At 46.9% G+C, this 13,359-nt stretch overlaps 1 protein-coding gene across 1 annotated transcript; it reads left to right on the forward strand.

Annotated features, from left to right (window-relative positions):
* The first annotated feature begins 2,874 nt into the window (after nt 1-2,874).
* LOC149319104 (uncharacterized) lies at nt 2,875-7,405 on the forward strand. The gene is made up of 2 exons (XM_089511120.1): nt 2,875-2,939; nt 5,434-7,405. The coding sequence occupies exons 1-2, from the start codon at nt 2,891-2,893 to the stop codon at nt 7,257-7,259; spliced, it is 1,875 nt and encodes a 624-aa protein (XP_089367246.1). The 5' UTR covers nt 2,875-2,890; the 3' UTR covers nt 7,260-7,405.
* The last annotated feature ends 5,954 nt before the right edge of the window (nt 7,406-13,359 follow it).

The raw sequence follows: 13,359 nt of genomic DNA on the forward strand, positions 1-13,359 counted from the left end.
CTTTTTAGAAATGACATTTGCCTCTGAAATTTGGCAACAAATGGCTAAATGCACTATAATCGTTGGAAGCCAAATGCACTATACGGAGCATATCACACTCAGCTTTTTGGTGGTGTTGTGACTCCGTTCCAGCTCACTTCCAAAGTGATTGCACTTCCAATGATCCGGTTTCATGTCATAAACTGACTGTTTTATCAGACGCCATTGATTTCTATGGGAGCCCCTTGCGTATTGCTTCAACAGTGTTTCTGAAGTCACCCCTCATTTTGAGAAAAACGGGGAAAAAGTCCAATGTTCATAGAATCATAGAGTTGGAAGAGACCACAAGGGCCATCCAGTCCAACCCCCTGCCATGCAGGAAATCCAAATCAAAGCATCCCCCATTGACAGATGGCCATCCAGCCTCTGCTTAAAGACCTCCAAGGAAGGAAACTCCACTACACTCCGAGGGAGTTTGTTCCACTGTCGAAAAGCCCTTACTGTCAGGAAGTTCTTCCTCCTAATGTTGAGGTTGAATCTCTTTTCCTGTAGCTTGCATCCATTGTTCCGGGTCCTGTTCTCATGACTCCAGAGAATTCGCTTCCAGGCTGCCTTCGATTGCACTGCGATTTGTTCTGGTGTGAAAAAGCACTCTGATGCCACCCTCCTTGGCCCCTGCGTCCTGCTCCGTCATTCCCCTCCTCTTCCTTCATGCCATCTCCTCCTTTCTGCCAACCAGCCGATCCCATCATCCCCTGCGTCCCCTGCATCCTCCTAGACCCCGATATGATCCCTTCCTTCAGCCTGCCACCAATCCCATCATCCCCTGCCTTCTCCTAGACCCTGATCTGCTCCCCTCCTTCAGCCTCCTACCAATCCCATCATCCCCTGACTCCTCCTGCATCCCGATCCTGGCCCCAGAGACCCCCAGCGAGCTAACCCATCATCCCCTGACTGCCCCTGCATCCCAATCCTGGCCCAAGGTACCCCCAGCTACCTATCCCATCATCCCCTGACTGCTCCTGCATCCTGATCCTGGCCCCAGGGACCCCCAGCGGCCTATCCTGTCATCCCCTGACTGCTCCTGCATCTTGATCCTGGCCCCAGGGACGCCCAGCGACCTATCCCATCATCCCCTGACTGCTCCTGCATCCCGATCCTGGCCCCAGGGACCCCAGCGACCTATCCCATCATCCCCTGCCTTCTCCTTCATCCCGATCCTGGCCCCAGGGACCCCCAGTGACCTATCCCATCATCCCCTGCCTTCTCCTGCATCCTGATCCTGGCCCCAGGGACCCCCAGCGACCTATCCCATCATCCCCTGACTGCTCCTGCATCCTGATCCTGGCCCCAGGGACCTCCAGAGAGCTATCCCATCATCCCCTGCCTTCTCCTGCATCCTGATCCTTGCCCCAGGGACCCCCAGCGACCTATCCCATCATCCCCTGCCTTCTCCTTCATCCCGATCCTGGCCCCAGGGACCCCCAGTGACCTATCCCATCATCCCCTGCCTTCTCCTGCATCCTGATCCTGGCCCCAGGGACCCCCAGCGACCTATCCCACCATCCCCTGACTGCTCCTGCATCCTGATCCTGGCCCCAGGGACCTCCAGAGAGCTATCCCATCATCCCCTGCCTTCTCCTGCATGCTGATCCTGGCCCCAGGGACCCCCAGCGACCTATCCCATCATCCCCTGACTGCTCCTGCATCCTGATCCTGGCCCCAGGGACCTCCAGAGAGCTATCCCATCATCCCCTGCCTTCTCCTGCATCCTGATCCTTGCCCCAGGGACCCCCAGTGACCTATCCCATCATCCCCTGCCTTCTCCTGCATCCTGATCCTGGCCCCAGGGACCCCCAGCGACCTATCCCATCATCCCCTGACTGCTCCTGCATCCTGATCCTGGCCCCAGGGACCTCCAGAGAGCTATCCCATCATCCCCTGCCTTCTCCTGCATCCTGATCCTTGCCCCAGGGACCCCCAGGGACCTATCCCATCATCCCCTGCCTTCTCCTGCATCCCCATCCTGGCCCCAGGGACCCCCAGTGACCTATCCCATCATCCCCTGCCTTCTCCTGCATCCCCATCCTGGCCCCAGGGACCCCCAGTGACCTATCCCATCATCCCCTAACTGTTCCTAGACTCTGATCTGCTCCTCTCCTTCAACCTGCTACCGATCCCATCATCCCCTGCCTCCTCCTTCACCTCTATGAAGGATGACAGCTAAGGAGGGGGCAGGAAAGGAGGACAGTGTCCAGAACCCCACTGAGCATGCCCAAGGGTGCCGATTCGCATTGTTGAACCCTCAAAGTATGCTCTGGTGTGGTAATACAATGTGCACTCACTCCCCTTTACTTGAATCCACATCACGTGATTTGCTTGGAATCAAACTGACTTTGCTTGCCCCTCACTTTGGAAGGACAACAGAAAGGCAACCTGGTGTGCAAAAACATGACGTTTTAACCTCAATCCGAATTGCTAGAGAGGAGTGACTCTGGATCTGGTGTAAAAAAAATCACGCTTTGCATTGCTAGAACAGGAGTGACTGCGGATCTGAGCTGCAACCCCCACCCCATGTGTGATAAGGTCCTACGTGTCAGGATAGTCAGTATGCTAATCCATCATCAGTAGCCCAGCCGTGGTCTAAATTATATTGTTGATTATATTGTATATTACAAACTAGGTCTCAAAGGCAGTAGCTTTTCTCTTGCTAACAGAATTTAAAGTTTATTTCCTGGACTAAATTATGAGGTGATCAAATAATTTTTGGGATGCATCATGTGCTTCTCCCTCCCCTTTTATTAGTCATTCTCTGGATGAGGGCTATTTTCTATTGCAGGTGACCTTTGCAGATGTGGCGGTATATTTCACTGAGGAGGAATGGAAACTGTTGACCAACAAGCAAAGACTTATGTACAATGATGTGATGATGGAGAATTACGAGAATGTGGCCTCTGTGGGTAAGGAAGCTCAATTCATTGCCCTTACTATGAAGACTGAGGGCCCTTTCATTCTAGATTATGATGGCACTGTGATTCCACTTTAGAATTATAGAATCACAGAGCTGGAATAGGTCACAAGGACCATCTGGTCCAACCCCTTGCCATGCAGGAAACACATTGAAAGCATCCTCGACAGATGGCCACCCAGCCTTTGTTTACAGACCTTCAAAGACCCTTAAAGACCTTCAAAGAAGGAGAACTTTAGAAATTATTAATAATAATGATAATAATAATAATGAGACGCCACCATGCTCTGAGGGGGTATATTCCACTGTGGCATAGCTCAGGAAGTACCTTCTAATGTTTAGGTAGAACCCCTTTTCCTGTGGCTTCAGTCCAGTGTCCTTTGCTCTAGAGGAGCAGAAAGCAATCCTCAGTAACTCTTCAAATAGTTGACCAGGGCTATCATATCCACTCTTAACCTTTTCTTCAAATTAAACATTCCCAACTCCATAAACCACTCCTCATAGAGCTTGATGGTTTCCAGACCCTTCACCATTTTCCTTGCTCTTCTTTGGATACACTCCAGCTTCTCAACATCCTTTTTGAATTGTGGTGACCAGAAGTGGACACAGTATTCCAAGTGAGGGCCTGACCAAAGCAGAACAGAGTTGCACTATTACTTCCCTTCATCTATTCTATAACATAGAATCATAGAGTTGAAAGAAACTATAGAAGGGCTGTCCAGTCCAACCCCCTGCCATAACACTATACTCATATTGATGTAGCCTAGAATCACATTCGCCTTTTGAGCTGCTGCAAAACACTGTCGATCCAGGTTCAAGTTGTGGTCTACCAGGACTCCTAGATCCCTTTCACACTTTATTTAATAGTCATAGCAACATTCTGTGAAATCTTGGCATTTGTAGTTTAGTGAGGCACTATTGCTCTCCACTTTCTAAGGGTTCTAAATACCCTAACTTAAACTGTCAATTCTAGGATTTTGTGGGAAGGAACCATGGAGAGAAATGTGTTTTGGCTCCAAATGCTCCTCAGCCCATCCCTGACCATTTTCCTAGCTTTTTGGCCCCTCTTCCAGCCTTTTGAGACTCTGGAGCGGCTTCTTGGGCAAAATGCCTCCCTTGGCTTTGCAATGACTTAGAGAACAATGGCAAATGGACATCACTTCCCCAAAGGGATGCTGTTGGATATTGAGGGGCAAAATATTACTTATTCCCCCCCCCCCGGGAATACAATGTGGAGGTGCCTCTGAGATCCCCTGGGGGGCAATGTGACCCCCCCCCCCCATCGCCAACAGTGGTTCATCCCCGTCCTAGAGATGTCATAAGCCTGCTTTCTGGCATTTTACCCTCACCAAAGTTGGAGTCCAGGTCCCAGCCCCTTTGTTCTGCCTTTCCTATTATTTATATATTTATTATCCTGCCTTTCTCAACAAATGAACCTCAAAGTGTCCCTTTTATGCATCAGGCGCTGTGGGTGTGTGTCTGTGATAGAGAAGAGATGCCGAAGGTGAAATGCTGAAGCAGTGCAGATGGGCAAGAGGGAAGGTTGGGGAGCAGAGGGAGAAAGACAAGGGGATCTGGCAGATGGGAGCCAGGAGGGGAAGGCAGGAGCAAAGCCAGGATCGCCTAGCTCTGTGTGGCGAGGAAGGGACCTCTGGGAAGGGCCAAGAGAGGGGCCTTGGGGATTGGGAGGCAGGTCTAAAACCAAATTGAATGCAATGGGTGCTTGGTGCAAATATATCAGACATAAAGGATTAGCACACTGGCTCTTGGGTCCTTCTTGGCTCTGAATTCTGATTGTGTTCCCAAGCCAAAATACAGCACAATCTGAGGGGGATGCTCCCAGATACAGCTTAACAATAACACAGCAGAGTAGGGAAGCAAATATCCAGATACAGATATTGATAATGAACTGACCACTTTCCACACTTAAAAATAAGTCACCAACACAGTTGATTTCATCTAAATCCTTGAAGGTTCTCTATCTTGAGTGGCTAAATAATACAAATATTTGCAATCTCTCCTCTCTGACTTCCATCAACTTCACCATCTCTTTTACACACAACTCCAGTCCAATCCACACCAATCCCCATTTTAGCTGAAGTGACCTCTGCAGTTAGCTTGCATCATGCCATGTGCTCTAACTCAGCACTCTATGGCAGTCTCACAGAATAATATGCCACCAATCAATCCAAGTATTATTGCACATGTTTCATGGGATATTTTTTCCACAGTCCTTTGACTATCTGCTTCCACTGATTCCTTCAAGGCAGTCCCCATACAGTCTCTTCTTTGCTAGCTCCTGTGAGTAAGGATACAGTCGTTCCATGGATTTAGGGGTATAAACAGCATGGTCACGCTTGGGTTCCTCACAGCAACTTTATTAATTTAATCTCAAATAAGGAGGTGTTAATGAGGGCTAATTCATGGGGTAACAGCCTCCTTTCTTAACTCTGATTTTCAGTCTTATCTGTCATTGTCCTTTACAGAAGAACATTTGATTCATGATAGAGTCCACACAGGAAAGAAGTCACATAAATGCCAGAATTGTGGGGAACGTTTTGCTTACAAGTCAATCCTTGTCATGCATCAGAGAGTCCACACCAGAGAGAAGCCACACAAATGCCAGCGTTGTGGGAAATGTTTTACTTGGAAGTCATACCTAATGGCACATCAAAAAGTTCACACTGGAGTGAAGCCATACAAATGCCAGCATTGTGTGAAATGTTTTTATCAGAAGTCACACTTAGGGACACATCAGAGAGTCCACACAGGAGAGAAGCCATGCAAATGCCAGCATTGTGGGAAAGGTTTTTCTCAGAAGTCAGTCCTAGTGAGACATCAGAGAGTCCACAAAGGAGAGAAGCCATACAAATGCCAGCATTGTGCAAAATGTTTTTATTGTAAGTCACACCTAATGAGACATCAGAGGGTCCACACAGGAGAGAAGCCATACAAATGCCAGTGTTGTGGGAAATGTTTTTATCGTAAGTCACACCTAGTGACACATCAGAGAGTCCACACAAGAGTGAAGCCATACAAATGCCAGCATTGTGGGAAAAGTTTTTCTCAGAAGTCAAACCTAGTGAGACATCAGATTGTCCACACAGGAGAGAAGCCATACAAATGCCAGCATTGTGCGAAGTGTTTTTATCGTAAGTCACACCTAATGACACATCAGAGAGTCCACACAAGAGTGAAGCCATACAAATGCCAGCATTGTGGGAAAGGTTTTTCTCAGAAGTCACACCTAGTGAGACATCAGATTGTCCACACAGGAGAGAAGCCATACAAATGCCAGCATTGTGCGAAATGTTTTTATCGTAAGTCACACCTAGTGAGACATCAGATTGTCCACACAGGAGAGAAGCCATACAAATGCCAGCATTGTGCGAAATGTTTTTATCGTAAGTCACACCTAGTGACACATCAGAGAGTCCACACAAGAGTGAAGCCATACAAATGCCAGCATTGTGCGAAAAGTTTTTCTCAGAAGTCACACCTAGTGAGACATCAGATTGTCCACACAGGAGAGAAGCCATACAAATGCCAGCATTGTGCGAAATGTTTTTATCGTAAGTCACACCTAATGACACATCAGAGAGTCCACACAAGAGTGAAGCCATACAAATGCCAGCATTGTGGGAAAAGTTTTTCTCAGAAGTCACACCTAGTGAGACATCAGATTGTCTACACAGGAGAGAAGCCATACAAATGCCAGCATTGTGCAAAATGTTTTTATTGTAAGTCACACCTAGTGAGACATCAGATTGTCCACACAGGAGAGAAGCCATACAAATGCCAGCATTGTGCGAAATGTTTTTCTCAGAAGTCACACCTAGTGAGACATCAGATTGTCCACACAGGAGAGAAGCCATACAAATGCCAGCATTGTGCGAAATGTTTTTATTGTAAGCCACACCTAATGAGACATCAGAGGGTCCACACAGGAGAGAAGCCATACAAATGCCAGTGTTGTGGGAAATGTTTTTATCGTAAGTCACACCTAATGACACATCAGAGAGTCCACACAAGAGTGAAGCCATACAAATGCCAGCATTGTGGCAAAGGTTTTTCTCAGAAGTCACACCTAGTGAGACATCAGATTGTCCACACAGGAGAGAAGCCATACAAATGCCAGCATTGTGCAAAATGTTTTTATTGTAAGTCACACCTAGTGAGACATCAGAGAGTCCACACAGGAGAGAGGCCATACAAATGCCAGCATTGTGGAAAATGTTTTTCTTCGAAGTCATACCTAATGACACATCAGATTGTCCATACACGGGAGAAGCCACATAAATCTCAGCAGTGAACCAACATTATTTTTGTCAATAAGTAATATTAAAAAATATATTTTAATTCAGTAGGGCTAAGGAAAGGCCTTTGTGATTTTGTTTGTAAGGTTTGTCTGTTCATATGTCTGTTTGTGTTTTAAAGGTGTATTTTGTTAAGTTTAGGTTTTAATAGGATTAATAGGATTTATTTATATACCGCCCAATCACTAATTTTAATTGCTAATAGTATAGATAGTTGTTTTGGGTTTTAAATTCGACTTGGGTTTATGGCTTGTGGTATAGGTTAGATAGATGGGGGGCTGGGATTTTTTGCAGCTGGCTAGAAAGTTATGGGAATGATCGCTTTGGCAATGTGTGGGATGTTGGCTGAAGAAAGTTGGAGGCTGGTATTAGGAGAAAGGGGGCTAGTTTCTGGGAATGGGAAACGTGGCCTTGTTACCTGTGGGGCATACACTATGGGAATTGGAGGTGGGGGCTAGGTTTGGAAGAGGGTGGGGTTTTAGGTGTTGGGGTTTTAATGTATTGTTTGTCTTGGAGTGGGCAGTTCTGACTTAAACACTGAATTCCTGACTCTGTGTTCTTAATAAAATTCTTTGCTATTTCAAAACACTGGACTCTTTGATGCACAGAAGTTCTGAATTTGCGCAAAACTGACCCTTTCCTCTCTCCTCAGTCCTCAGCTCCATTCCCATCCATACGAACAGCAGAGGCAAACACACACACACACACACACACACACACAGGATACACAGAGAGAGCTTGATTTCCAAAGCAGAGCCTTCCTTTCCTGCCTTTCCCTCCTTAGTGCAGCTTGGCACCTTGGGCTCCATTGCAGTCTCCTCAAAGGAAGAAAGGAGGGATGGAAAGGGAGGCCGCTGAAGCCTCGGCGCATGCCTTCCTTTCCCACAAAAGCCTTAGTGGAATAAGCAGCAGCAGAGGGGATAATAGACGATTCCCTGCTCTCAGGCTTACAATCTTTAAAAATCCAAAATGTGTAACATATACATTTTAAATAATAGCCAAACCCTAACCCTCCCTCCCCCACCCCAGTCCCAATTACGCAAGTAAATGATGTAGGATAAATTACAATAGAGAGAAGGAAAAGGAAAAGGGGGCTAAAATTAGGGTGTAGAGGCTGAGGGGAGAACATCTATCTATGCAGGGTAGCTGGGGTATCAGTATCAATATCAGTGTCGGTGACAGTGAAAGCGGGAGGGCTAATCTGGGAAGGGTTGCTCAAAGAGATCCATCTTAACAGCCTTTTTAAAGGCTTGTAAGGGGGTGAAGTAGGTACTACTGCAAATAGTCTGGACCCAAGCCATGTACGGCTTTAAAGGTTATAACCAACACCTTGTATCGTGCCCGGAAACAACTTGGCAGGAAACAAAGAGATTTCAGTGCAGGTGCTATGTGGTCGGTTCCAGGTGTTCCAGCGAACAATTTGGCTGCTATATTTTGTACCAATTGCAGTTTCTGAACGTGAAAGAAGGGTAACCCAAGGTAGAGCTCATTGCAGAAGTCCAGTCGAGAGAAGTGGGGCTAAGTGGGTTGGTGTATGTGATTGGATAAGTTTGTGATAGCTTGAGGAATGTCCTTAATACAGGTTCTCCTCCAGCTATTAATTATGTCACACACTGGTTATGGGATTGGTGGAGAGGTGGGGTGTATTGTGAATTTTGATCGTGTTGACGGAGCTCAAATTGAAGTAGTGTGGGGCAAGGGGAGATATAGCGGTAGGAGGGTGGAATCACAATATAAGGGAAGACAGGATCGATACTTAATACCTATCCTGCCCTCCATCCACCCTGCTAACCCAATAGAACCGAGGGTCAGTCCAATCGTAATACAGACGCTGTCTCTGCTCCTGTGCAATGCCAGGTCAATCAAGAATAAGATCCACATTATTCACGACCTTCTGGAGGATAGGAACTGTGACCTGGCTTGCATTCCTGAGATCTGGCTGGGGGCTGTGAGTACTGCAGTGTGGGCACAGGCTCTCCCAGCCGGGTATGTTGTTAAGGAGCACACCAGGTTATGTGGGCGGGGGTGGAGGTGGAGGTTTTGTCTTAGTCCATAAAAACACTCTTACCCTAACCAGGAACCCTGTCCGGAAGATGGACTTCATCGAGTGTATTTACCTGACCCTGAAGGCTAGGGACAGTCTGGGGATATTGTTGGTCTACCATGCACCCCGTTTGCTAACAGACTCCCTAGCCGAGCTGACACAGCTGGTCTCGGAAGTGGTGTTGGAGTCCCCCAGACTTCTTGTTCTGGAGGACCTCAACATCCCTTTCGATGCTGGCTCTCAAGATCTGACAGGTGCAGCTCGGGAGTTCATGGCTTCCATGATGGCTATGGGCCTGTCCCAATTAGTCTCGGGTCCAACGCATTGCGCGGGTAATACACTCAATGTCATCTTTAGCACGGATGGGGACAATCCGTGGGCAGAGATTGGTGGTACCTCTGCCCTATCATGGACGGATCATTTCCTGGTTGAGATTCGACTTAAGGCATCTACCTTAATCCCCCCCGGGGGTGGAGGACCTATTAGAACGGTCCACCCTCCAAGGCTGATGGAACCCAAAAGGTTCCAAAAAGCCTCAGAGGGGCTTATGGTTGGATCTGACAGCGACTCTGTTGATGCCCTGACTGACATCTGGGATAATGACCTTTCCAGGGCTATATACAGCATCGCTCCTAAGCGTCCTTTCCGGCCCGCTTCTAATAAGAAACCCTGGTACACGGAAGATCTCAGGGAAATGAAGCGGGCTGCGCAACGACTAGAAAGCAGCTGGCGGAGAGACCACCGTTTGTCCAATAAGACACTCCATCAGGCTCTTTTGAAGTCTTATGGAGTGGCAACAGGTGCAGCAAAACATTCTTTCTATGCTGCAAGTATTGCGTCTGCGGAGTCGCATCCAGCAAAGCTGTTCAGGGTGGTTAGGGAGCTAACTCAGCTCACCCCCGCCCTGAACCCTATCTTAGAACCAACTAAGGCCTGCTGTGACAATTTTAACAACTTCTTCGCAGATAAAATCTCTCGGATAAGGGCTGATCTCGAGGCTGGCACTTTATCAGAGAAAATAGTAGAGGTGTCCAGAACTTCCCCTGATAAGAAACAACTATAGGCCGCTTTCACTATTGCCATTTTTAGGTAAGGTGATCGAGAGAGCGGTTGCCTTCCAATTCCAAGCTGTCTTGGATGAAACCGATTATCCGGACCCATTTCAAACTGGCTTCAGAGCAGGTTATGGAACTGAGACTGCCACGGTCGCTTTAGTCAATGATCTCCGTCTGGGTATCGACAGGGGAAGTGTGACCTTCTTGGTGCTCTTGGACATCTCAGCGGCTTTCGATACAATTGACCATGGTATCCTTCTGGAACGCCTGAGGGAGTTGGGCATCGAGGGCACTGTGCTCCAGTGGTTCCGATCCTACCTCTCGGGCAGATTCCAGATGGTGCAGTTGGGGGACACTTGCTCTTCTAAGAGGGAACTCACATTTGGTGTCCCTCAGGGTGCTATTTTGTCCCCCACTTTGTTTAACATTTATGTGAAACCGCTGGGAGAGATAATCCGGAGACACGGGATGCAGTGTTATCAGTATACTCATGACACCCAAATATGCTTCTCTGTGCCCCCGACTGATTCAGTGACTAAGGATGGGGTCTCTCCTCTGAACACCTTCCTGGAGTCGGTAAAGGGCCGGATGAGGGAAAACAAACTCAGTTTGAATCCAGAGAAAACGGAAGTACTGGTGATAGGTTCCCCAGGCCTGTCCTGAATGGGGTCACACTTCCCCTGAAGGACGAAGTTCGCAGTCTAGGAGTACTTCTGGACTCGTCTCTGCAGTTGACATCTCAAGCAGATGCCATGGTCAGAAGTGCTTGCTATCAATTTCAGTTGATACGCCAGCTGCGACCCTACCTGGGCCAAAGGGACCTTGAAACTGTGGTACATGCTCTGGTAACCTCTCGCTTAGATTTCCATAATGCGCTCTACAAGGAGCAACCCTTGTACCAAGCCTTGAAGCTTCAGCTAGTACAAAACATGTCAGCCAGATTGGTCACTGGTGTTTCCAGGTTTGACCATATAACACCTATTCTGAAAGATCTGCACTGGCTGCCTATTTGTTTCCAAGCACAAAACAAGGTGTTGGTTATTACATATAAAGCCCTACATGGTTTGTGCCCGAGTTAATTGAGGGACCGTATCTCCCCATATAATCCGCCCCGCACACTCAGAACAACCGGGAAGAACTTGCTAGAAATTCCATCATCTAATTATGCTACTACATCCCAGAGGGCCTTCTCAGTAGCGGCCCCACAAATCTGGAACAATCTTCCCAAGGAACTCCGCCTGATCACCCCGCTAAAAACATTCAAAAAGAGGCTAAAAACTTTCCACTTCTCTCAAGCCTTCCCCTCTGGAAAATGAAACTAGTGTACTTTGATCCCATCAACTTTCTGCCTCACCGTTTCGAATGATTGTTTTAGATTTGTATATTGTATATTGTGTTATTGGTTTTAACTATTTTATGATGTGTTTGTAACTGTTTTAAATTTTGTGTACACCGCTTTGATCTTCTGGAAAAGTGGTATAAAAATAAAATTTATATTATTATTATTATTAATAATAATAATAATAATAATAATAATAATGTGGGTCCTTGTTATCTGCTGGGGTTTGGTTCCAGGATCCCCCATGGATAGCAAAATCCATGGATGCTCAAGTCCAATTAAATACAATGGCATTGGTATAATAATAATAATGATAATTATTATTATTATTACTGTGGGTCCTTGTTATCTGCTGGGGTTTGGTTCCAGGATCCCCTGTGGATAGCAAAATCTGTGGATCCTCAAGTCCCATTAAATACAATGGCATACTGAAATGGTGTCCCTTATATAAAACGGCAAAATGAACGCTTGCTATTTGGAATTTATATTTTTTGGACTATTTTCAATCCATGGATACTTGAATCCGTGGATAAAAAAAATCCGTTTGATATTGAGGACTGACCGTTTTCGTGTTTTTAGCTTGCATTTTGTCCTACATTTTTCTTCAAGGCCCTACATTTCACGGTGCCTGTCCTCCTTTCTGTTTAGAATATCTGGTCACTTGGGTACCATGGCCTTCCTAACAGATTTCTTCGCATATATTAAGCACTCGTGATCAGATGTTAGGATTTTGATCTCATAAAACATCCAACGCCGCTGTGATCCTCAGGGGAGGAACTACTCTGGATCCCACCACCTTCACACTTAATCAGAATGAGGGACAGGGCCTTCTCTATGGCTGCTCCCAGGTTCTAAGAATATGGCTGCAATGTGGCATGGGACTTGGGTCTTTGTAAGGGTACTTACATGTGTGGAGAACATAATTAAGTACTTTTGCAATATCCATCTTCACCTGAGGGGCTACTGTGACATTACATCATCGAGACAACCGCTGTGCAATAGTTGACGGTGGAGTGACTCATGCACCACGGACCCAAGGTGCAACAGGCACTGATGGGCATTGAGGCAATCCTGATGGTCATCCAGACGCTGGCTAGGAGGTGCCAGAATGCAAAAGGAATGCCTAATGTGGATTCTCAGTCTTGCTGCTATTTAATTATTGCCTTTTTGTAATCCTAAAATCATAGAGTTGGAGGAAACCCCCAAGGACCATCCAATCTAACCCTGTTCTGCCATGCAGGAAAACACTATCCAAGCCCTCCCTGAGACAGATGGCCATCCAGCCTCTGTCTCAAGACCTCCAAAGAAGGAGACTACACCACTCTCCAAGGCAGCAGCATATTCAACTGTCAAACAGTTCTTACTGTCAGCAACTGCCTCCTAATGTTGAGCTAGAATCTCTTTTCCTGTAACTTGCATTCATTGTTCTGTATCCTGTTCTCTGGAGCAGCAGAAAACAAGCTTGTTCCCTCCTCAATATGACATCCCTTCAAATATTTAAACAGGGCTATCATATCACCTCTTAATCGTCTCTTCTCCAGGCTAAACACCCCCAGCTCCCTAAGTCTTTCCTCATAGGGCTTCATGGTTTCAAGACCCTTCACCATTTTAGTCGCTGTCCTTTGGACACCGTTCCAGCTTCTCGACATGCTTTTTGA

The sequence above is a fragment of the Sceloporus occidentalis genome, unplaced genomic scaffold (assembly GCF_023333645.1).
Source record: "Sceloporus occidentalis isolate IW3139 unplaced genomic scaffold, rSceOcc1.0.p SCAF_2, whole genome shotgun sequence".
NCBI lineage: Eukaryota > Metazoa > Chordata > Lepidosauria > Squamata > Phrynosomatidae > Sceloporus > Sceloporus occidentalis.

Excerpts from the sequence above, each read along its gene's own strand:
- LOC149319104 (XM_089511120.1), top strand. The coding sequence starts at position 2,891 with ATGTACAATGATGTGATGATGGAGAATTACGAGAATGTGGCCTCTGTG. Across the intron at positions 2,940-5,433 it reads CGAGAATGTGGCCTCTGTGG|AAGAACATTTGATTCATGAT; the intron begins GTAAGGAAGCTC and ends TGTCCTTTACAG.